Genomic DNA, 25,869 nt, shown 5'->3' on the forward strand with positions numbered 1-25,869 from the left:
AGTCACTGGGCCATCATCTGCTGCTTTCCCAAGCATGTTAGCAGGGAGCTGGATTAGATGGGGAGCAGCTGGAACTTGTTAGACCAGTATGAGACACAGGTGGTCCCAAGTGGCTGCTTAACCCACTGAGCCATAACCTTTGTCTTGCTGTGCTTTCTGTCTCTCAAGATTTATTTTACCTGCTGAGAGAGAGAGAGAGAGAGAGAGAGAGAGAGAGAGAGAGAGAGAGCGCGAGCGCGAGAGCCTGCCTGCAGTAGCTGGGGCTGGGTGAGAACAAAACCAGGAACCAGAAACTCCATCCTGGTTTCACAGTTGGTCTCAGGGCTTTCCCAGGTATATTAGCAGGCAGCTGGGTCAGAAACAGCACCCAGAGCCGGCGCCGTGGCTCACTTGGCTAGTCCTCTGCCTGCAGGGCCGGCATCCCATACGGGCGCTGGATTCTGTCCTGCTTGCTCCTCTTCCAGTCCAGCTCTCTGCTGTGGCCTGGGAGGGCAGTGGAGGATGGCCCGAGTGTTTGGGCCTGCTCCCTCATGGGAGACCAGCAAGAAGCGGTTGGCTCCTGGCTTTGGATTGGTGCAGCGCGCCAGCCTTAGCGGCCATTTTGGGGGTGAACCAACGGAAGGAAGACCTTTGTCTCTCTCTCTCACTGTCTAACACTGCCTGTCAAAAAAAAAAAAAAAAAAAAAAAAAAAAAAAGAAAGAAAGAAAGAAAGAAAGAAAAAAAAAGAAACAGCACCCAGCACTGCAGTTAGCGTTCTTACGTGAGATGTTGGCGTCACAACCGTTGGCTTAACCTGCTATGCTGCAATGGCAGCTCTGGTACATGTATTTTCTTATTACTTTTTTGTCTTCCTATTGTTTCCTCATGATCACTTTTCTAAGTATGTAAAGTCTTCATGCCTTTTTTTCCCCAGCTATATCCCTTGTGTGAGTAGTTTATTCAACCAGTCTTTTAAATTTATATTTGAGTTGTCTTTTTAGTCTCTGGCCATTACAAATAATGCTGCAGTGACTACGTTGCACACACACATTTAATTTTTGCTACTCTACAAGAGGATTTCAATTTTAAATAGAACATCTTAAGGAAGCATTCAGGTATGTGGTTATCTCTACTAATGGATTGTTTCATGAGTAGTGGCAGATGCAGGAGGACAGTCTTTTGACCCACGGTAGGAATCTCTTCTTTGAGTATGGATCCACCAGCTGGAATTCTGTGGTTTTTTTTATTCTTATACGGGAACTTGTATGTTTTCCAGTTTCAGTTTCTTTAAAGTGGGTTAGCTCATGTGATTGTACAGGCTCACAAATACCCAGATTTGCAGAGCAGGCTGGCAGGCCTGAGGGCCAGGGAAGAGTTCATTCTGGAGTTCAAGACCAAAGGCAGACTCATCTCAGGATTCCCTCTTCTTCTGGCGAAATTCAGTTTTAAATTAAGGCCTTCAACTGGCCAGATGAGGCCACACACATTATGTAAGGTAATCAGCTTTACTCTGTGTCTACCTCTTCCAGTGTTCCTCACAGCCTGGCCTTCACCTGCACCCCTGCTCTCTCCTGGCCAAGCACCTGCATCTGGACAGGAGTTGCAGCATTAGGCTCTATCCAGTGTCCTTAGGGACCAGTTATGTGACCTTCCCCTGGCCAGCTATGGTCAGCATGCCTGACATCCACTGTGCCTCTCTTCTTTGAGCTTGCCCCTCGCACAGTCTACTGGGGTAGTTTAAAAGGATGAAAGAATGTAGGCTATGAGCCCTTAAAGGCTCCCCCCTTTAAAAGTTCATTTAATTATTTGAAGGGGGGGGGGCGCTTGCATCTGCTGGCCCACTCCTCAAATGCCTGCAACAGTTGGGATGGCTGAAGCTGGGAGTCAGGAACTCAGGAACATGATTGCATGAGCCATCACTACTGCCTCCCAGGATCTTCATTAGCAAGAAGCCAGAGTCGGGAGCTGAAGCCAGTTAGTGAACCCTGTTACTCTGATGAGGGATGCAGATGTCCCAACCAGGTGTAAACAGCTGAGCTAAAAAGCACCCCTGAATACCACCCCTGGGCTTCCTTTCTGTGGCTTGTGATACAGATTTGCATGTGAACTCAAAGTGTTAAATATATTTTCTGTATCCATGGTGATTGTGATACCTACCAACAAAGCCAGCACCCTCACACATTTTATTTTTGTCCTTTGTGTAGCAGTGCCACAGTGAGATAAAAACATAAGCCAAAGTCAGATGCTACATATTTTAGGTGTACCTTATAAGCTGCCAGATGCTGCTGTGCTTATGTATTATTACTTCTTACAGTATTCTGTTTGCACATTTGTTCACATTTCAGCATCTCTGGGATAGCAGCAGCTAAGATTTCTTGAATAGAGGTATGAAACTGGGGGCAAGTTGAGTCCAGTTCTCTAGGCCATGTGTGAGGTGGGGTAAAAGTTTAACTCCTTGCACTAGGACAGCCAAATGAGATTTGCTATAAAGTACTTATGGTTGTGGTGCTTTTTTCTTGTTTTTCCCTTGAGCACCATTATTCAGGGGTGGCATTTATTAGGTTTTTCAGTTCTCTTTATCATCTGTCAGACCATTTATGCTTTGGATTTCATTTTGCACCCATCTTCATTGCCCGTTTTATTACCTTATTTGATATTGACTTTACCCTTTATTACCTTTTGTAATGCTGTTATTCTAGAAGATTTAAGAACTAATATACTCTAGTCTTCGTTTCTGAGTAAACTTTAGTCTTTGGGATATTCTTGTGTGTTTTATGATGTCTTTACTTTTGGTAATTGTGTCTATATTTTCTGGTAGTTACTACATCATTTTTGCATTAAATTTTTAAATTCATTTTGCTACCTTTAAGTAACTTACCACTTTTGAAGTTAAGACAGAGCAAGCCTAAATAACAAAGCTTTGTTTCAGATTTTTTTGGTGGGTAGCGTTTGGAGACTGAGTTAGCCTGTCATCTTCCCTGAGATTTCTCAGAACTTTTGGTCTTTGTTGCGATGGTGGGCAGGAACAGGGTAATCTTCACACCTTATGGTTTGTGCTTCATTACCCAGTGCTCTGGTGGCCCAGCTGGTAGGTTCTGGTGCAGGAGCCTGGCTGAGTGAGTAGAGGGCATAGGAATAAGGCTTTGAGATGATACTGGATGTGCATAGAACGCTTGTACACTTCTTTGACCTTGTGGATGTGACATTGGTGACTTGCTGCCTATCTTGCAGTGAGTTTACTCAAAGGTTGAAATTTCTCATTTGTAACTTATGAGATGTAGATTTTTCTGTCTCAAATGAGCTTTTATTAGTAATTCTTAACAGCTTACAATTGTGGCCTTTTAGAGTTATTTTTAGAGATACTTAAATCATATTTCACTGTATTTAAATTCCATTACAGTTCTAAACTAGGTCTGATGTGGTCAGTCTGCCCCAGGTATTTAAAGATCAGTGATTTCTTCCCAGTTGAAATGAACTGAATTTTTCTTGATGTTTTTGAAAGGATACTTGATCAGTGATTGAGATAGTGAGCAGTGTTGATGAATAGGTTTGAGTTACAAATGAAATTCCTGGTCAGTTCTGACTGCTGACCCAGAGTGGTGGCTCTAGCTAGCCTTCATTGAATGGGTCTTTTGTGATAGGCATTGGGCTAGCTAGAGAACGCTCCAGAGGTGAGCAGAATGAGATATGATCTCTGCCTGTGGGTATCTTCCAGCCCACTGGGAAGAAAGTCATTAATTAAAGAACCCAGTAAATAAGATTCCAGTAGTTACTGAAGAAGAACAATTCTGGTAGTTAATGAAGTAGAGGTTCTTCCTTGATGCTGTAGAGCTCTGTAATGTGGAACTTCCTTCCAGGGGATGCTCAGGTGTTTGCACGAGTTAATCACATCACTGGGGGAAGGAAGAGCATTGCAGGTATGGAATAGTGTCTGAGTGCTCTTCAAAAAGTCCATGGAGAGGCTGGCGCCGCGGCTCACTAGGCTAATCCTCTGCCTTGCGGCGCTGTCACACCGGGTTCTAGTCCCGGTCGGGGCGCCAGATTCTGTCCCGGTTGCCCCTCTTCCAGGCCAGCCCTCTGCTGTGGCCAGGGAGTGCAGTGGAGGATGGCCCAAGTACTTGGGCCCTGCACCCCATGGGAGACCAGGAGAAGTACCTGGCTCCTGCCATCGGATCAGCGCGGTGGTGCACCAGCCGCAGCGCACGGGCCGCGGCGGCCATTGGAGGGTGACCCAATGGCAAAAGGAAGACCTTTCTCTCTGTCTCTCTTTCTCACTATCCACTCTGCCTGTCAAAAAAAAAAAAAAAAAAAAAGTCCATGGAGCATGCCCTTTATGAAAAAGTACACACGATTGCAAAATATGTTTTGCACCCAAATTAATTCTTACCTGTTATAACACGTCTGCGCACAATCTGATTTGAGACACTAAGGATGAAACCTCAGTCTGACAAGAGCTTCTATCAGAGCAATGTGAATTCTGCTGAAATTGAAGCTAGAACAAAAACCAGTGTGAAGTGTAGAAAAATGGTAAAATTTCATTGATGCATTAGGAAAAGTTCCTGGGGACAATGCTCCAAAGAAATCAGTAGTTTTGTGGGGCCAGCATTATGGTGCTGCAGGTTAAGATGTCACCTGTATGGCACAGTGGGTTAAGCCGTCATCTGCAGTGCCGGCATCCTGTGTGGGCACTAGTTTGAGTCCTTGGTGCTCCACTTCTAACCAGGCTACCTGCTGATGGCCTGGGAAAGCAGCAGAAGATGGCCTAAGTCTTGGGGCCCTTGCCCCCACGAGGAAGACCTGGAAGAAGCTCCTGGCTCCTGGCTTTACCCTGGCCCAGCCCCAGCCATTGTAGTCATTTGGGGGAGTGAACCAGCCAATGGAACATCTCTTCTTCTCTGTCTCCTTCTCTCCCTATAACTAAATAAATAATATCTGCATCGCTGGCATCCCATATGGGTGCTATTTTGTGCCCTAGCACAAACAGGGCTCCACTTCTGATCCAGCTCCCTGCTAATATGCCTGGGAAAGCAGCAAAAGATGGGCCAAGTGTTTGGGCCCTTGTACCCAGATGGGATACCCAGAAGGAGTTCCAGGCGTCTAGCTTTGGCCTGGCCCACCCTGGCTGTTGAGTGAACCAATTTGGGGAGTGAACCAATGGATGGAAAATCTGTCTCTGTTTCTCTCTCTCTGTAACTCTGTCTTTCAAGTAAATACATAAATGTTAAAAAAAAAATCCTGCTTATTATGAAAGCGTTTTGGGAAATTTAGCCAAAGTTTGAGCAGAAAAACACCTGGGAAAGCTTACCAGCTAGTCCTTCTCCATTGTAAAAAAGTTCCTGTTCATTCTTCTCGTCAAACAAGGGCAAATCATTAGGTAGTCACCTTACAGTTCTGAGTTGGCTCCCTCTGACTTCTTTTTGTTAATCTACAAAATCTTTAACAGGCACTCATTTTCTTCAGTTAACAGTAATAATCCCATTATTGAATAACCCTGTTGACGCTTGGGGTAGCGTGCCCTGATCCAACACATTACTGTTTCTGCATTGCAGTGTAATATTTACCCTGAAATAGCACAGGTGGAGTCTGTGAGTAGCTTCCTGTCACTTCAGGTCACATTTTGGTCCCAAAAGTTCATGGACGAGCAGACCTTTTTTTTTTTTTTTTTTTTTTTAAATATTTATTTAATTGTTTACTTGAGAGGCAGAGCAACAGAGAGCTCTTCCATCTACTGGTTTGTTCCCCAAATTGCTACCACAGCCAGGGCTGGGCCTGGCTAAAGCCAGGAACCGGGAGCTTCATCCCGATCTCTCACATTGGTGGCAGGGGCCCAGGCACATTAGCAGGGAGCTGGATGGGAAGTGGAGCAGCTGGGACTCAAACCACACCTCCCATATGGGATGCCGGTGTCTCAGGTGGTGGCTTAACCCCCTGTGCCACAATGTGGACCTCAAGTTTAAGTCTTATTGTTAAATCAGTAAGGAGGGGTGGGTTGGTTGGTTGTTTTGTGCTGAGTTTTGAAACTGTGGTCAGGAGATTGTAGCACTGGAGATCCTGAAGTGCAAAGCAGTCGTCTTTGCTCCTGCCTTGTCCCTGTCCTGTTGCTTGGCACAGCTGCCAGTAACCCCAGCTGTTTGTTCTGATGGCTGCCTCCGTGTTCTCCAGTGATAAGCGTGTACCCGATCTTCTATGGTTACAGTGCTGCGTATGTCATATGTTGTTCACATTGCTGTCAGGCTTGAAATACGGATATTTCAGAGGCAAATGATGGCTTTTCCCCTCTTTTATAATTTGTTAATAATTGCTTCATATTTTTATTTTTCATACCCTTAGTTCTCTTGGTACCCATGACATTATCTGTCACTGTCTTCTCTGTTGGGACTTGTAACCTGGAGACCTGCCCCTGGAAGTATCCCATGTGCCTGCTCTGTTTGGGGCTGATACCCTCTGGGCCTTTCTGAAGTTGGGGTGACTGGTCTTGGTTTTTTCTCTTTCTTGACTTAGTTTCTTATTTTGGCATAGAATGTATCTACCAGGTGTTTCCTTTAAACAGGAATTAAGGAAAATAAATAAGGAAAGGTTGAGTTGTTGTTGGAAATGTATTAGAGGTATATTTGCTGACTCTCATGCCCCAACCTACATTATTATTCTCTGTTCTCCTTTGTTTGATAGTTTGGCTGGATGTAGAATTCCATGTTGAAATATTCTTTAAGAATTTTGAAAAACTTTGGATCCAGTGGGTGCTGTTAAGAGGCCTAATATCATTTGGATTTATTTTTCTTTGCAATATAGCACCATCACCCCTCCCCAAGCTGGGAAAATTTTTTTAAAGGATTTTCATAATTTTTAGTGTCTTAAGATTTTTGTAATAATGTGTATACGAGAGAACTTCAAAGAGTTAGTGGAAAATGGAGTTAAAAGATAAGCTTATTTTGGTGTAAAACATTTTGAAATCCATGCATGTGAGGGGTTTTCCATTGGTTTCTGGAAAGTATGTATTATGAAGAATGATGCATAGATTTCAAAGTATTTTTTGCACCAGAATGTATTTACCATTTAATTCCATTTTTCCATAAAGTTTTTAAAATATCCTGTATGTTGAGCTTAGTGGGCCATTCATCTGTGTGAGAATGTGTCCTCCTACTTTATTTCAGTGGAGAGATTAGGCTTGCCTCCTGCAAGGTGGTCAGAAATGCCTTCCTCACAGAACATGAGCCCTTCCATGGGGGCTTTGGTTCACTGATGACATAAAAGTCTGACTGTGGCTGACCTTTGTGGCATGACTTCAACGCTTTATACTGTGAAACTATCAAGCTGATATAGCATTACTAAAGATTTGGAAAATAGATAAAGGAAAAAAATCATTTCTGTTGCCACATCGTTAAAATGCTGTTAGCAGTATTGTGACTTCACTTCTGTGTTTACTCACATGGCTGTCACTGCGTGAGTGTCATTTTATCATTGCTTTTATAATGCCATGGTGTCTGTTGCTTGTAATGATCACATAATACTGCCTTGATTCAGTTAGTACCACAGTTCACCCAGCCTAACATTGCCAGAAAAATCTAACTATACATTAAAAATAGCAGTGCTAGGGATTGGCACAGCAGTTGAGACCCTGCTTTGGACACCCACAGACCTTATAAGAGTACCTGGTTTTGAGTCCTGGCTATACTTTCAATTTTAGCTTGCTGCTAATGTGTCCCCTGGGAGACTGCAGGTGATAGCTCACATGGTTGAGTCTCTGCTACTTACATGGGAGACCCGGATTGAGTTCCTGGTTCCTGGGCATTTGGGGAATGAACCAGTGATGGTATCTCTTTCTCTCTCTCAAGTAAAAAAAAAAAAATAAATGAATCGATAGTGCTTATTTTGCTTCTTAGTTTGGTTAGAGTGCCCCTAAAGAGTTATGGCAATATTTCTATATTAAATTTTGGTTTGAGATTTTGCTTTTTTCATTTTAGGGATTCTCCATTGCTACTTTCTAAAAGGTTTTAAAATTTTGGACTGATGTTGGATTTTTTCATTTGTTCATAGCACCTAATGACATAAATGCCTGATTCCGCAGTTCTCCTTGGAGAACAAGTTCTGTTCTCCTATGCTCAGGTGTCATGATGTGCTGGTGACTCCCTGGGTGCCGTAGGAACTGGCCATGGCTTTTCACAGGGATGTGCAGCTCATTGTGTCTTCCCCCTGCTGCTCTTCTCTGTATCCCTGTCTTGTGAATATACAGCCAGAAAACCAGGGGCCGGCTTAGATCCCTCACTAGGTTATGTAAGTCCCTCTCCCCAGAAGGTCTGTCTGCCCCTCCATACGCGCTGGGTCAGGTGTGGCCTTGATTGTTCACTGCTGGGATTCACAGAGCCTGGTCCTCTTACTGCCTTTTCTGTTTCTGTTTGTGTCAGCTGCTGTGCACAGCCTTTTCACTTGTTCTGTGACTTCAAGTTGTTTTTCTGACAGTGCCAGTCAGGACATTAAGATTCAACAGTGCACAGTGTGGAGGGCAGCAGGTGCAGCTGGAGCCTGCCACCCTGTAAACTGTGGTGCAGGGGGCGGTCGGACCCCTCCCGGGAGGCCGAGACTGGCATCTTTGTCCTCTCCTGCCTCCCACTTTGTTATGTGTGCTTGTCCACACCATTGTTGCTGGGATGGGCAGAATCCTTGGTTTGTCTTGGCCATCTGGAACGCACACAGAAGAGTTTAATTGCTAAGCCAGGCAGTTGTCTTCAGGATTGGGCCTTCCCTCCACTCCTCATATAGGGACAGCATTGTCTGTCTCGCCTCCCCCCACACTGCCTGGAGGTCCCAAATAGACGCAGGGTTTGAGGTCTCCCTCCTGTGAATCTTGTGTTAGGCACAGAGGGTCAGAAAGACAAAGCAAAGAACGGGCTGTTGTGGTGCAGAGAGAAGAATTGCTGCGAAGGCCTGGAAAACCCCTTGGCAGATGTGCTGGTGGGATGAGCCCGGAGGCTCCAGGCTCGCCTGTGAACTGGGAAGAGATGCTTGCCCTTCTCCTTTACACACAAGGGTTTAGGAAGCAAGAGCTAGGAAATTCACCAGTTTGCCCAACAGCAGTTAGAGGGGGGCTTGAACCTTAGCCTCTCATTGCTGGTTTTGTACTCTTTGGTTACCTTTCTCAAAACTGGAGGAGTGAGAATGGGTGACGGCAGCCTTCTCTGTGCCATCTGGGTAAATCACATGAAGGACAGCACAGGAAAAACAAAACTTTTTTCTGTTATAGTTCACTTCATTTTTATATCTTTTTTTAAAGATTTATTTTTTGAAAGAGTTACAGAGAGGCAGAGGCAGAGAGGAGAGAGAGAGAGAGAGACTTTAGTCCACTGGTTTACTCCCCAAAAGGCTGCAACAGTCGGAGCTAGACTGTTCTGAAGCCAGGAACCAGGAGCTCCTTCCAGGTCTCCCACGCCAGCACAGGGGCCCAAGGCCTTGGGCCATCTTCCACTGTTTTCCCAGGCCATAGCAGAGAGCTAGATGGGAAGTATAGCAGCTGGGACTCAAACCGGTGCCCAAATGGGATGCTGGCACTGCAGGTGGCAAGTTTACCCACTATGCCACAGCGCCGGCCCTTATTTTTGTATCTTTTTAAAAAATCGCTTTATTGAAAGACACTTGTAGTTTATGTCCATTATAAATCACTGATTTAAAGTGTATAATACTATAACTTTTCATGTATTTAAGAGTTGCACAACCATTACCATTATCAATTTCAGAACATTTTTGTTACTCTAGAAACCCTCTCATCATCAGCTCCTCCTTTTACTCTTCCCCCCGCCCATTCCTTGGCAACCACTGATCTACCTTCTGTCTCTGCTTATTTACCTACTCTGGACATTCCATACAATTGTGATCCTGTTTGATCTTTTGTGACTGACTTCTTCGTATAACATAATGTTTTCCAAGGTTCATCTGTATTGTAGCTTCTACCAGTGCTTCATTTCTTTTTATTGCTGAATATTATTCCATTGAATGGATATACAAAGTTTCATTTTTCAGTTAATTGGCATTTGGGTTGTTTCCATTTTTTGCATATTATGAATAATGTGATATAAACACTCATGTGCAAGATTTTGTGCGAGCAGATGTTTTCATTCCTATTGTGTGTCTACCCTTAGGCATGAAATTGCTGGGTCATGTGGTTGGCATCTTTAACAGTTTGAGGAAAAGTCAAATTTGTTTTCCAAATTAACTGCATACCTCCCTACCAGTAGTGCGTGAGGGCAGTCAGTTTCACTGCAGGCTTGCCGATACTTTATTTATTAAAATTTAATTTATTTTTATTTATGTGAAAGGCAAAGTCTCATATACACCTAGACACACAGGGAGGGGGCACAGAGGGAGAGAGAGAGAGAGAGAGAGAGAGAGCGAGCTTTCCTCTATTGGTTCACTTCTTCCCCAAATGCCTGCAACACTGCAGTAGCCAGGGCTAGACCAGGCCAAAGCCAGGAGCCGGGAATCCACCAAGTCTTTTGCATAGGTGGTAGGGAACCAAGTACTCGAGCTTCCCTCCCAGGGTGCACATTAGCAGGAAGCAGTATTGGAAGTGGAGGAAGACCTTGAACCCAGACAGTCTGATATGGGATGCAGTCCTCCCAATTGACAGCTTAATACAATACTTGTCCCTTATTTGTGCTTAATTGTGGATATAATTAAAGTGATATCTCATGGTTTTGGTTTTGGCTTATGATATTGAATAACCCATTTTTCATTGGATTATTTCTTTTTATTGATTTGTAAGAGTTTTGGCTCATGATATTGAATAACCCATTTTTCATTGGGTTATTTCTTTTTATTGATTTGTAAGAGTTCTTTATATATTCTAGATGCAAGTCCTTTATTAGGACTTGCTTTATGATTTTCTTGTAAACTTACATTTTCTTATAATCTGTGGGTTATCTTTTCGCTTTCCTGATAGTATCCTTCGAAGCTCAAATGTTTTTATTTTGATATGCAGTTTGTCTCTTTTTTTCTTTGTACCAGAACCAAGGTCATTGTTTTGTATGTGACTACCCAGTCATTTCAGCACTGTGTTGAAAAGAATATTCTTGGCACCCTTGTTGAGAATCAGTTGACCATAGATACAGTGGACTCTGAGTTCTATCCCACTGCTTTATGTATTTATCCTTACTCCAGTACCACATTGTCTTGATTACTGTCCCTTTGTGGTAGGTTTTGAAATTCGGAAGTGTGAGTCCTCCTATTTTGTTCTTTTCAAGGTTGTTTTTAGCAACTCTGAGTCCCTTGAGTTTCTGAGTGCAGTTTAGGACCAGCTTGTCAAACTTCTACTGCTAAGCTCACATTTTGTTTAGTAGTAGGTTTGACTCTTTAGATCAGATTGGGGAGAATTGACATCTTAGCAGGATTAAATTCTGATCCATGAACATGGGATATCCCTTTTCAACTCTTAGACAACCAGTATTGGCAGCCTGGTTCTACACAGGGATGTTTGTTTTAGGTGTGCTGTATTTTGCAAGTTAGCGTTAGTGGAATTGAAATCCTCATATCTGGTTAGTGCAGAGGTTTAACAGTTGTCCTTCATTAAGGATGCCATGAATTGATGTAAAATACATTTCTGGAAATTTTGAAAAAAAAAAAAAACAAACTGTGGGTAAGCTTTTAATATCAGCATTCACATAAAAAGTGGCATGGTCTGCTTTGTGATTTTCTTGTAAACTTACACTTAGCCTAAGTATGTGTGGCTTAGGAGAGAGATTGCCTCAGGCAAACCTGCAGGTCTGTTGTCTGGAGGTGGGAGTGCAAGTCAGAAAAGCAGCTGCAAAAAAATGAAATCCCTCTTGCATTTGTGTCTCTGTGGTGTATGTGGTCTTTCCCAGGCTGGTAGTGCGCATGTGCCAGTGGTGTATTGATGGTTATATCAGAAGTGCTGCGGTGGGCAGTTATTGAGGTGGAAGTGGGGAGGGCTCTGGGCGGGGCCAGTTAGACTTAGCATTCCCAGAGGCCCTGGGAAGTGTCATATGTGACAGGACTTGAAAGCACCAGTGATGAAAAACCTGCTTATCGGGCTGGTGCCGCGGCTCAATAGGCTAATCCTCTGCCTGTGGCACCAGCACACCAGGTTCTAGTCCCGGTCGGGGAGCCGGATTCTGTCCCGGTTGCCCCTCTTCCAGGCCAGCCCTCTGCTGTGGCCAGGGAGTGCAGTGGAGGATGGCCCAAGTACTTGGGCCCTGCACCCCATGGGAGACCAGGAGAAGCTCCTGGCTTCGGATCAGTGCGGTGCGCCAGCCGTAGTGCGCCGGCCACGGTGGCCATTGGAGGGTAAACCAACGGCAAAAGAAGACCTTTCTCTCTCTCTTTCTCTCTCTCTCACTGTCCACTCTGCCTATAAAAAAAAAAAAAAGAAAGAAAGAAATACTCAAAAAGAAAAACCCGCTTACTACTATTGTGATCTCCCGAAGAGTGTAAGGAAGCCGAGCAGAGAGCACACACCTCTTGTCTCCTGTGATGCGCTGAACACAGACGTTCAGAATGTTTGTAGGGCATGGCGCCCCTGCTTGTGCCAGGCTCACCAAAGCCGGAACTGGAGTAGGTGATATGTGGTATCTAGATGCTAACATCACCGACTCTGTTTTAAAAACAACATTCTTCTAGCTCACTTTCTTACCCTGTGTGTGTTGATCTTCCAGCTTCTTGTTCCTTGCCCTTGCGTATTGATTCAAGAGCTGTGTGAATGAATCCATTCTGTGAATCCTGGTGCTTTTCTGCGTGGTTAGTGGCACTGTCAGAGGTGGCCCAGCCTCGTGAACACTGGCCTTTGGTCCAGAGCGGAGTTTTGCCTGTCACATACGACCTTAGGGCGGCCAGGCCCTGTTGTTCTCTCCCTGTTGCCTCACCCCCCAGTTTGTGGTTAATAAATGGAAATCCCCACATTAGGGATTAATTTTTTAGAAATAAAAAGCTTCTAGCTACTGTGAAAATCTAAGCAGCATGAAACATTGCTGCATTAAACCATACAGATGATCTGTGTTTAATTGGATTTCTGTCCTGAGTTTGAGAGACTTCAGTGGGGGCAGCCAGAAGAAAGGGAATGCGCACACATACACTCAGTTACTAGGTACTTTGGGGAACATAGAAAAAGCCAGAAACAGGGCAGGGCTGGCAGAAATCACTGAAGGCAGCTTATACGAACATGGTTCTTTCCTTTTTCATGGTTCTCAGGAGATGACCAGCGTCTTTCCAGCAAAACCCTTTAGAGCGTGTTTGGCAAGCTGCTGGTCTGTGTGTCACATCTAGCCTGCCACCTGCTTTTTAAATAAAGTTTTATTGGAACATAACCACTCTCATTCATTCATGTGTTATCATGGCTGCTTTTGTGCTATGAGGGCAGAGTTGAATAGCTGGAACAGATTTGGCCTATGGTGTTTGAAATATGTCTTGCACTTGGCAGAAAAAGTTTACCAACAGACTTTTGGAAGGTTAAGTATGGATCATAGAGACCTTGAATTTGTTTTAGACTACTTAACCTCTTATCTTACCATTATGTGCACTCAAGGACTGATGGATACTTGATGATGAAAAGCTATGTAAGAAACATTCTTAGAATAAATGGTGACACTGCTGTGTTTTGAACCCAAGCAACCAGTGGAAAATTGAGCTCTGATTATACATATACCTGGTCACCAGCCTCTTTCAGGTGTTCCCATCTTGCTGTAAGAGAGAAACGTAACGATTTTTTTCTCTAGGTGTTTGTTTTCTATCATTTTTTTTTGGAGATCAGGCATTAATGTCTTTGTAAATCACTGAAATATCAAATGAATGTAATGTAAAATACTAGCCTTGCGATCTTGGAAGTTTCAAGGGCGTCTTAGCTTAGTTCTGTCTCTTTCCCATCACTCTTGCAGCTTGAAGTCCATGGCCCAAAATGACGCTGCCAGTGGAGACTCTCTTCCTTGAAGAAGACCACCAGCTCGGAGGCTGGGATGAGCATGCCACTGCGCCCGTTCTCGGCCGTCCCCCAAGATGTCGCCTCTGCTCGCGTCTGCAGAAGTAAGGCCAAAGACAAGGAGAGGGAAGAACCGGTAAGGGGAATACCACCTTCAGTTTACTTGTTATTATGTTTGCACTGGGTATGGTCTAGAATGACACGGGAGTTTGCTGGTAATGTTCTTGTAAGTGCACAAACAGTTGTGCTCAGAAGGAATTGTGTTCTTGTAGGTTTCTGTGTTTATAGATACAATGTAAACTTAGACCACTTCTAAGTGGTTCCTTGTTGATTAGCCTGGCCTGATTATTTCTGGTAAATCACTGAGAAAATTCTTTGGATTCTCAGAACATGATACAAAAGATAAATTTATTTGAACAAAAATGTAGGAGTGCTTTGCTTGATGTGAGAGCTTCCATAATTAATACCACAAAGCCTGTCTCTGCCCCTGTGTGGCTTGCAGTCTGCCTTGACAGTTTAATACATGTGAAAAGTCTAATAGGACCCGGGATGGAGGAAGTCCAGGACCACCTGTTTCCACCCCGGTGGGTCAGGAAAGGCTTTCTGGAGAAAATGGCATTTGTGTGGAGGACTGGAATGGTGACCAGAAATAGTGTCCCAGGTGGGAGAAGTACATGCTGAAGACCTAGAGGGTTGAGCAAGGTGTGCTTGAAGAGATTGAGAGAAAAACTCCAACATAAGTTCCCACTGGGTAGTGGCATCAGAGGAGGTTGGACAGTTGGCAGGAAGGTATCTTAAGGAATTTAGATTGTTGTTTTTTGCACAACAGTGAATGGTCAGATCTTTGTCTTATTTATTTATTTTTTTTGACAGGCAGAGTGGACAGTGAGAGAGACAGAGAGAAAGGTCTTCCTTTTTTTCTGTTGGTTTACCCCGCAATGGCCGCTATGGCTGGCGCACCGCGCTGATCTGAAGCCAGGAGTCAGGTGCTTCTCCTGGTCTCCCATGTGGGTGCAGGGCCCAAGCACTTGGGCCATCCTCCACTGCCCTCCTGGGCCACAGCAGAGAGCTGGACTGGAAGAGGAGCAACCGGGATAGAATCTGGCGCCCCGGCCAGGGCTAGAACCCGGTGTGCTGGCGCTGCAGGTGGAGGATTAGTCTATTGAGCCACGGCACCGGCCGACATGTTGTTTATCTTTTTGAAAGGCATATAGAGAAAGAGAGAGGGAAAGAGAGAGATCTTTCATCCTCTGATTTGCTCCCCAAGTTATAGCCTGGGCTGGGCCAGGCTGAAGCCAAGAGCCCGGGAGGTGCCATCTGGGTCTCCCACGTGGATGCAGGGACCCAAGCACTTGGGCCATCTTCTGCTGCATTCCCAGGTGCATTAGCGGGAAGCTGGATTGGAAGTGGAACAGCCAGGATTTGAACCAGCGCCCACATGGGATGCCGGCACTGCAGGTGGCTTCTTAACCTGCTGGCCACAGTGCCAGCCCCATGTTTTTGTTCTCAAGACAGCCGCTGAGGCTGCCATTTGGTAATTGAATTAAATGAATGCTGGGGAAACTAGTTAGACTTGATAGCTTACTCAATCCAGATTTGGCAAACTTTTTCTGTAGAGGGACAGATAATAAAAAATATTTGAGATTTTGTGGGCCAGTCACTGCTCTTCAGCTGTGCTGTTGTTGTGTGAAAATACCCCAAAAGACAATGTATCATCTCTAACATAACTGTGTTCCTTTAAAATTCCACTTACAAAAGCAGGTGACTTGCTAGATTTGGCCCAGAGGCCAACCCCTGTACGTCCTTGGCTGGGGAAAAGGTGATGGTGACCTTGTCTAGGATAGGACTAATGAGGACAGAGAGGTGCTTGGCTTATTAACCCACTGGCCGGGATGACTGCAGGTGGACAGCAACAAGGAGGAGTCAGGGGCTGCCTACCGGCTGTCTGCTTTACCTGTCCAGAGTAAAACATTTGCTCAGAGCAAATATTTGCTCGTGAGCTGTTACAACATTTCTGCTTTATGTTTAAACTTAGTATTTGCCCAAGACTGTACGGAATCCTTGCTAAATCTAAAATTAAGTCTTGTTTGAAATTGAAACATCATTCCTTCCATTATCCATAGAAAATTTTTAAAAAAATATTTGTTTTATTTGAAAGGCAGAGTTACAGAGAGAAGGAGAGACAGAGAGAGAGAGAGAGGTCTTCCATCTGCTGGTTCACTCCCCAAATGGCTGCTAAGGCTGGAGCTGGGCTGGGCTGAAGCCAGGAGCTAGGAGCTCCTTCTGGGTCTACAAGTGGCTGGGAGGGCCCAAGCACCTGGGCCTTCTTGTGCTGTTTTCCCAGGCCATTAGCTGGGAGCTAGTTTGGAAGTGGAGCAGCCAGGACTCGAACCTGCGCCCATATGGGATCCTGGTACTGAAGTTGATGACTTAACCTGCTATGCCACAGTGCTGGCCATTCCATAGAGAATTTTTTTTTTTGACAGACAGAGTGGACAGTGAGAGAGAGAGAGAGAGACAGAGAAAGGTCTTCCTTTGCCACTGGTTCACCCTCCAATGGCCCCCGTGGCCGGCGTGCTGTGGCCAGCGCACTGCGCTGATCCGATGGCAGGAGCCAGGTGCTTCTCCTGGTCTCCTATGTGGGTGCAGGGCCCAAGGACCTGGGACATCCTCCACTGTACTCCCTGGCCATAGCAGAGAGCTGGCCTGGAGAGGGGCAACTGGGACAGAATCCGGCGCCCCAACTGGGACTAGAACCTGGTGTGCCGGCGCTACTAGGCGGAGGATTAGCATGTTGAGCCGCGGCGCTGGCCTCCATAGAGAATTTTAAACAATGAATTCTTTTATGTCATACCTTATAAAGTACATGGATTACCAAGAGTGAGGCATCTCATAAATTAAAAGTGGTCTCTAAATTATTGTTTTTCATTGTGAAACTAGTATGTTTTTTGTTTTGCTGAGTTTTGGGAGGGTCGTGGTCAGCATTAATAGAAATGCCAACTGAGAGTGGGGGTGGGGTGGATGGCTTATGGATGTAGTATTTTCAGTATTTGAGTTTTCAACTTGAGAGAATAGGTGAATACTTTAAAACATGTATCTTTTCTGTATTCTATCGATGAAAGATTCATTTAAATTTTCTTATTTGAAAGTCAAAGTTACAGAGAGAGGAGAGAGAGAGATCTTCTATCACTGATTCACTCTCCCAATGGCCATAATGGCCAGGGCTTAGTAAGGCCAAAGCCAGGAGCCATGCGCTTCATCCGGGTCTCTCACGTGGGTGGGCAGAGACTCAAGCACTTGGTCATCTGCTGCTGCTTTTCCCAGGCCATTAGCAGGGAGATGGATTGGAAGTGGAGCAGCTGGGACAGGAACCAGTGCCCATATGGGATGCCAGCGTCACAGGTAGTGGCTTTACCCACTGCACCACAGTGCCGGCCCCAGAGGTATTTTCTTGCAATCTTTCATAGTCTCAATGGATTGTCAAATATAAGAAGGTAGCAGCTCAGTCTAAGGAGTTTTCTTGTAGCAAGTGGAGGCTGCCAGTCACCTGTGCATTGTGGTGTGGAGTTTGGAAACTGGACGGTCAGAATTTCCTGGTATGTGCAGTAGTCCGCTTTGGCTGCTGTAATGGAATAGCACAGACCAGGTGGCTTAAGCAACACACGTTTGCTTTTCGCAATTCTGGAGGCTGGAAGTCCTGTTCGGGTGCCAGTGGGGTTGCATTCTGGTGAGCTCTGGCTTCCTGACTTGTAAACAGCTGCCTTCTTGTCATGTCCTCCCCCGATGAGGGCAAGAGAGGAAGCAGGCTTTTTGTCCTCACGTGAGAGCACTGATCCCATCAGGAGGGCCCCGCCTTCAGGACCCTGTTACCTGCCCAAGGCCTTGTCTTCAGATACCACCACACTGCGGATTAGAGCAAGAGCCACAGGGTCTGGGGCAGGGTTAGGGGGGATGGGGGAGCAGACATTCAGTGTGTAAACTGTGTGTGAGGAAGCTACGCAGACTTGGAGTAAAGAAAGGGACGATTTAGGTTAAGAAAGGGCATTGTTTTTGAGACACAGCCTGCTGTAAATTCGTTGTGAGTAGGTATCAATGAATGCTTACTGAATTGATCTCTTTGATGGGGCATTAGAATCCCATAGAATTGGGACTCTGATTTGGTATATCGGGGAGACAGGGGAGCAGTTGAGCCGGCAGAGGCGGCTGACCGCCCTGGGAGTCCAGGTGCCAAGGGGAGGCAGCAGGTGGTACAGCGGCAGGCAGGCCAGGGACGGCCCCGGCCCGTGAGGGCTGCAGCAGCAGCTGGTGCTGTGCTGAAAGTGTGGTTGTACGTTCCCAGGGTTTCAGGCCTGGTATCAGGGTGGGTTTGGAAAGTCTGTTTTGTCCACTGGAACCTATTTGTCCTCATCCACTTTCCCTGCCACACGTTCAACTCAAAATCATTTGGTATGATTTCTGATTCTCCTGCGCTCTGGAGCAGGGAGCAGGGAGGAGGAGAAGCCTTGCAGAGGTGGCCCTTCCTTCTATGCTGAGGGGAAACTTGCCTGGGATAAGGCGTAACCAAGCATTACTTCAGGAACAGCACTGTTCCCCTGAAGCCTGCGAGACAGGGGACTGTGGCCTTTTACCCACAACCAGACAGTGCACCTGTTAGCTCTTCACTGTTTCACCTGCGCTTAGACGCACACCTGTCTTTAGCACCCGTTGCAGGACCCCGCACCTACAGTTCTGGGAGAGCTGGTGACTTCTTGCACAGTACTTAGTGCACTGAGGAGTGAAGGAATGAATGCAGGTCAGTGGTGTGGGGACGTCTGGAGATGAGAGGTGTGTTTTGTGACCCGTGAAAGGACTTCTGTTCCTGTTGCTTGTGAGCTGGGTGAAGGTTTGTTGAAGAGTTTTTTCTTGTTGTTGTTGTTCTCTTAGAGTCTTATAAATATTGATCTATTGCCATCTGGCTCTAGTCTGCATTTAGAAACCTGATTTGGTGGTTATTTACATCATTTCAAAGGAAATGCATTCTTTAATTCTAGTTTTCTTGGGGGAATTGTCCCCCTTCCTTACAGTTTAAGGAGTAATTAATGTTTTTGCTGCTCTTGGTGGTTTTCTTTGGTTCTCATGGGGGATTTTTGAGCCCTTCAGGCTTTCTTTCAGTTCTGAAGCCCTTTCTTCTACCTTTAATGCTGAGCTCTGCTCTGGCTCTCTGGGCCATTGCTGTTAGAGGTTCAATTTCCATATTGTTTTGCTGTTGTATTTCCTCAAATTCATTTCCTTTGTTCTAAAACTGGGTCCTTTTCTAACTTGTCCTGTTTTGCTCGCTCTGCACTGCTGATTTTCGCTCTTCCTACGTGTTAAGGAGGTTCATAATTTATCGGTTGCCATCCTGATTGCTTTTAGATTAATGTCTCACCTGGACTTGCTCTTGGCCCTGTGGTTCTATAGCTCCCTTGACATTTTTTGAGATTGTTTTTTGTTTGTTTTTTAAACAGCTTTCTTGAACATACATTGAAAGTGTACAGTTGAATGACTTCAGACATATATACATGCATGAAACCATCTCTACATCAAGATCACAAATGTATCCGTCACTCCTCCAAATTCCCTTACACTCCTCTGTAATCCCTCTCTTCTGCCCCCTCCATTCCCTTTCTCAGACAACCACTGAGCTGCTTTCTTTCCCTGTAGAATGGTTTGCATTTTCTAGAGTTACATGTATATGGACTCGTATATTGTGTACTCCTTTTTTGGTCTGCCTTCTTTCATACAGCTTAATTCTGTCTAGATTCATCCAAGGCATTGTATCTGTAGTTAGCCTATTTGCTTGCTGAGCATTTTTGTTGTTCAGAAATACCAGTTATCGGTTTTCCTACTGATGGAGACTAGAAAAGTGTCAGTTTTTGGCTTTTACAAATACAGACGCTGTGAACATTCATGTAGTCTCATGTATTCCTGTTCCCTTTGGGAAATAAGTAGGAGTGTGATTTTATGAAAGATGTATAGGTATATATAAAGTAACATTGTGTATACACATGTATAAATATTTTTAAATGTTGATTTTCACCTATTTGGGAGGCAGAGTGTACTACAGAGAGAGAGAGAGGGAGGGAGGGAGGGAGGGAGAGAGAGAGGGAGATATCATCCACTTGCTGGTTCACTCCCCAAATATTCACAATGGCCAGGACTGGACGAGGCTGAAACCAGGAGCCTGGAACTCAGTTTGTGTCTCCCAAGTGGGTGATAGGGACCCAAGTATGTGAGTCATCAGCTGCTACCTCCCAGGGTGCACACTGGGATGAAACTAGATGAGAAGTGAAGAAGCTGGCACTCTCACCAGACACTCCAACATGGCGTGTGTGTGTGTGTGTGTGCATGTGCACGCGTGTGTGTGTTTCAGGTGGCGTCCTTTCTTTTTATTTTTTAAAGATTTTATTTATTTGAGAGGTAGAGTTACAGACAGTGACAGGGAGAGACAGAGAGAAAGGTCTTCTGTCCTTTGGCTCACTCCCTAGATGGCCGCGACGGTTGGAGCTGCGCTGATCCAAAGCCAGGATCCAAAGTCTCCCACAGGGGTACAGGGGCCCAAGGACTTGGGCCATCTTCTGCTGCTTTCCCAGGCCATGGCAGAGAGGTGGATCAGAAGAGGAGCAGCTGGGACTAGAACCAGCTCCCATATAGGATGCCGGCGCCGCAGGTGGAAGATTAACCTGTGCCACTCTGCCGGCTCCTCAGGTGGCGTCTTAACTGCTATGCCAACTCTCAACTCCTGTCCTCTTATTTATTAAAATTTTATTTATTTTCATTTTATTTTAAAGGCAAAGAGAGACAAAGAATGTGATATTCCTGTATGTGAACATTCACTTGTCCCTGCAACAGTTGAATAGACTGTCTTTTCTCCAGTGTCTTACATGAAATCAGTTGTACATGTTATTGTGTGTTTCTGGGCTCTCTTTGTTCTTGGTTCATCTCTTTCCCTCCCAACACCAGTACCACTCTGTTGTGACTATTTGAGCTTTATAATACATATTTGAAAATCAGATAATGTTTTTCTTCAAACTGACTTTGCCCATTTTTTCCCCATTTCCATATTTAAGAATTAGATTGTCAGTTTCTGCAAAGAAGAAGAAAACACTACTGGGTTTTATATTGGTGTTATTGAATGTCTGTCTCCATTTGGAAGAGAGTTGACATTTAGCACTGTTGAGTCTTGACCTGTGAGCAAGGTACGGTCTCCTCTTTAAGTTATCATTTTTCTCAGCAATGTTTGTAGATGTCCCGTTTTGTCAGTTATTCCTAAGAGAGCACACACAGAGGTCTCCCATCCACTGATTGGCTTGCCTGCACTGGCCCGGACTGGGCTGAGCCAAAGCTGGGGGGGCCAGGAACTCAATCAAGGTCTCCCACGTGGATGACAGGAACCCAATTACTTGGGTGGTCTTCTCTGCCTCCTGGGGTCTGCATTAGTAGGAAGGTGGAATCAACACCTAAGCTGGAGGTGAGATTTAAACCCAAACATATTCTTGTAGAATCTGCACTGCTAGGCAAAATGCCCATTCCCTTGTTTTTAAATTTTAATTTTTTGTCATTTGTTGCTAGTACATAAAGATAACATTGATTTTTGTGTACTGATATAGTGCCTTGAAGTTTTGGCAGACTCACTTATGAATTGTGGTGGTCCTCTGGTGGACTACGAAATGACTACATGGGTGAACCTGGCATATGCAAATGAAGCTAAGTGTGCACTTCCCTCTCCTAGCTGGACGCCCCTGTCCCCCTCCTCTTCCCTCCCTCCCTGCTGCTTCTGTTGTTACATTGAAGGGGAGTGGTGAGAACAGACATCCTTGATGCTCCTGATTTGGGTGGGAGGCATTCACCCTTCCAGCTTTCAGTGTGAGGCTAGCTGGGTGCTGTTTGTAAATGCCCTTCATCCGTTTAAGGGCATTTCCATTCTATTACTTGTCTGCAGAGAGTTTTGATCAGGAATGGATGGTTTTGCCTTGCTTTTCTGTGTCTTGTCAAAGATAAACTGTACACTAGTTAAAGTGGACACACTCTATTCAGGAATAATGGCAGTCAAGTATGTGTAGATGTGACTGCAGATTTGAAAGGCAGAATGAAGAAAAAGGAAGGGAACAAGGGACCTGTAGGTAGCAGGCAGAGGATTGGGTGGTGTGGTCAGGCCATTGGGTTTGCTTACTGGAGCAGTATTCTCAGTAGCCAGGGACAGCCTGCGTGTCCATCAGCAGGTGAACAGGTTTAAAAATGGAATATTCTTCAGGCTTCAGAAGAAATCAGGAAATTCTGTTACTTGTGATAGTGGGATGAACCTAGAGGACATTAGTATGTTAAGTGAAACAAGGTAGGCACAGAGAAAATTTACATAAAATCTGATGTCTGCATGGAATCTTAAAAAGCTGAACTCATAAACATGCGTTAGTGGGGTGGTCGTTAGCAGAATGGTCCATAGATGCAATGTTTCAGTTAGACAGGAGGAGTAAGTTTGCATAGCACATAATTTTAGTTAAGAATTAACAGTGTTTATTTTCAAAGCGCCAATAGATAGAAGTCTCTCTTCTCTGTGTCCCTCTGCCTTTCAAATAAATAGAAAAAAAAGGAAGATATTAAACAGTATAAAAGGAAAATAACTAAAAAATAAAGAGAACTTTAAATGTCCCTGTGGAGAAATAATAACTGGTTGAGAGCGATGGTGTGTTCGTTAGTCTGCTTTGTCATTCCCAGTGTAAGCATGGGTCCGTGGAGAGTGCACACACAAATCGGACTGGCCTCTGTGAGTGTTGGTCCAGTGAGAATTTTCTAGATGAGAGGCCACATAACCGAGGTGCAACCAAGACTCTAGTAAATGGAGCATCTGCATTGGTTGTATGTGTTGTGTATAAAATGAGTGAAGGCAGTGTCGCTGCAGGACTTGAGGACTGGATCTGGTGTTTGGTGCACTGGTTAATGACCAGCGGGGATGCAGATCCTCTATTGGAGTGTTTCCATTGGACATTGGCGTCCCTGCTTCACTTTGGATTCTGACTTCCTGCTACTGTGTGCCTGGGAGGCAGCAGATTGTGGTCCAACCCATGTGGGAGATCCACAGTGAGGTCCAGGGTCCTGGTTTTGGCTTGGCCCATCCTTGACTATTGCAGCAACAACAGGGAGTGAACCAGCAGATGGAAGAGCTCTATTTCTGCCTTTTAAATATATGAACATAAAAAATAGACTGGATGATTATAATTTGCTAGCTGTCACTACTCTTATAGCTGTCATATATGAGCTAAACAACTGGGTGGCTATCAGTAACTCTGTTGAAAATAAGAAAACAAGACAAATTTGTTTTTTAATGCAGAATGTTCAGTAAATCTTAAAGATAATTATAGCATCCTATAATAGGTGATAGTGCCTTTTAGGATCTCATTATCAAGGTAGTACTTTAATTTTCCACAAGAATAAGTCAATGGAAGGAGAAGTGCCTCCTCCGTGGTCACCTGACTTCCTGTGATGTTTTCCCATATTGCCGCATGCAGATCAATGTGCCACGCACGCTTGTCTTCACTCATCGAAGCACTAAGCAGACACTAACAGCGGGGTAGGCCTTGAGGAGCCTGTAGTCCAGCATGGAGACCGTGAGGCAAGAGCCAACGTGCATGCTTTGACAGCAGCCTCAGCTGGGTGCACCCTCCTGCACTGCTGGGAAGTCTCGGCCACTGTTTCCCCAGACACGGCCTCTCCCTCATTCCCCTTTCTCCCGTTCTGTGTGCTGTGCCCTGAGTGATTTCGCCTTCATTTTCTTTAGGGTCTCGTTCTGCGGCTGAGATTTTTATTTTAGTGTCTGCATAATTTTTTTTTAAAGATTTATTCATTTATTTGAGAGGCAGAGTTACAGAGAGAGACAGAGAAAAAGGTCTTCCACCTGTTTGTTCACTCCCCAAATGGCCACAATAGCTGGATCCAGGCTGATCTGAAGCCAAGAGCCCGGGGCTTCTTCCGTCTTCCACTGCTTTCCCAGGCCATAAGCAGAGGGCTGGATCCCAAGAGGAGCAGCTGGGACAGGAACCCTGCTCATATGGAATGCCAGCGCCGCAGGCAGAGGCTTAACCTACTGTGCCACAGCACCGGTCCTGTTTTTATTTAACTTTTTTTTTTTCATTTACTCTCCTTAAATTATATTTTCTGTTTCATTTTCTCTGTAAACATATAGTTAAAATCTCTATTTAGTGATAACCTCTTGTTTAATTCTTTAGCTTAACATTTTTTTCTAGCTCTTAGCACCTAGGAGTTCTCTTGCTTGCTTTTGAGCTTGGGTGTATATTAAAAATGATCCTATTATGTTTCATCCAGGATCTCTGTGTTGTTTGGAGATGGGCTTGGGGTATTTTATTTCCTGGATCAACTCTGAAGTTCCGGTTTCCCTGATGCACTATGAATTGTGTGTGTATTTCATAAAACCCTGAGCATGGATGTTGTTGACCTTTGCAACACACACACTGGGCCCCTCTCTCTGTAGTCAGTGGAGATGTGCATTCCGTCAGATATTTGAGTGCCTGTTTTTGTAGCATCTAAGGGGAAGCCTGTGCTGAGGACTTCTCTCCTTCGCACACATCTGTGAGCCCTGTGCGGGCCCTGTTCCTCTGTGGGGCTTCACAAGCCTGAGCCCACGTAGGTCATTCACGTCTCACGAGGGCTGTGTGGTGCATACCGTCTTACTTCTTAGGGTGAGGCAGAGAGAGAGGGAGTTGCTGGGCCTCTGGTTTGCTGATAGCGGGCTCAGCATGCAGAGTGAACCTCCAGACCCATGCTCCTCACTGACTTGCTGGGTGCAGGGGAGCCAAGGCCGCCACTGGGCTGTATCTTTGTCAGCCAGCTGTGCCTCCTTGGTGGCCTCACCCATCCCCACTCCCTCTGCCTGTGTCTGCGCTCCAGCAGGACTGAAGTCTGTCCTGAGCTCCAGTGTGCTGTTTGTCTCCCTGAGTATTAATGCCTTAATTCATCCTTTCTTTGGACCAGTATTTATGAAGCACCTATTCCATAGCACACGCTGTGCTGGGGGAGGAGCATAAACGTGGTGTAATGCAGAGATGCACTCCATGCTGCCCGATTCTGTTCCCGGGCCATGTGCTCTGTGTCAGTCCCGTTGCTGCCACTCTAGCCCAGACATTGTCACCTGTACCACTATAGCAACTTTTTTTTTTTTTCTAAGATTTATTTATTTATTTGAAAGGCAGAGTTACAGAGAGAGAGGGAGAGAGAGAGAGAGATCTTCCATGTGCTGGTTCACTCTCCCAGATGGCCACAATGGCCAGAGCTGGGCTGATGCAAAGCCAGGAGCCAGGAGCTTTTTTTCCCCTGTTTCCCACATGGGTGCAGGGGCCCAAGCACTTTGGTCATCTTCCACTGCTTTTCCAGGCACATTAGCAGGGAGCTGCATAGGAAATGGAGCAGATAGGACTTGAACCAGCACCCATATGGGATGCTGGGGCCATAGGCGGTGGCTATACCTGCTACGCCATAGAACTGGGCCCAGTATAGCATCCTGTGTGTTGATCTCGGCTCAGCCTCCTTTCTCCTGCTTTCCAGCTGACAGGGGAGGTCGACCAAGAGCTGTGTGTGGCAGATGCGATGGTCCAGGGAAGAGCCCTTCCCCAGTCTGGTGACCACAGGGAAAGTTTTCTGGAGGAAGAGATCGCAAAGCTGAGTCTTTGAGAAGCAGGAGTGAAGGGAAGCTAGAGGGGCTAGTGTTCAGGACAGGGGGACGAGCATAGTGCAGAAACTCTTAGGAAGGACAGGTGCACGTGCTGGTGTCTCCGAGGGATTAACAAAAGCTCATCATGTCTGGCATCTAAGCGTGCAGGTAGAGTGCAGTGGGAAGAAGTCCACGGTGGTGGAATGGGGAGTCACTCAGTTGGAACTCTCTTTCTGTGAGGTCACCATGTGATTAGAGAATCAGTTTGGAGAGAGCAGTTTGGAACGAGACCAC

General features: G+C 45.4%; 1 protein-coding gene across 16 annotated transcripts in view; it reads left to right on the top strand.

The window, feature by feature from the left end:
- The window catches only part of MARCHF8 (membrane associated ring-CH-type finger 8), a 105,437-nt gene that overhangs the window by 26,651 nt on the left and 52,917 nt on the right, over positions 1-25,869 (top strand). For all 16 annotated transcript variants that reach the window (XM_002718326.6, XM_008269845.5, XM_017348680.4 and 13 more), the window contains exon 2: positions 13,855-14,031. In XM_002718326.6, coding sequence (XP_002718372.1) covers positions 13,933-14,031 — 99 coding nt within the window. In that variant the 5' untranslated portion in view covers positions 13,855-13,932. The remainder of the gene's footprint in view (positions 1-13,854; positions 14,032-25,869) is intronic.

Source organism: Oryctolagus cuniculus, chromosome 15 (genome assembly GCF_051225735.1).
Source record: "Oryctolagus cuniculus isolate XC-2025 breed Fujian yellow rabbit chromosome 15, ASM5122573v1, whole genome shotgun sequence".
NCBI lineage: Eukaryota > Metazoa > Chordata > Mammalia > Lagomorpha > Leporidae > Oryctolagus > Oryctolagus cuniculus.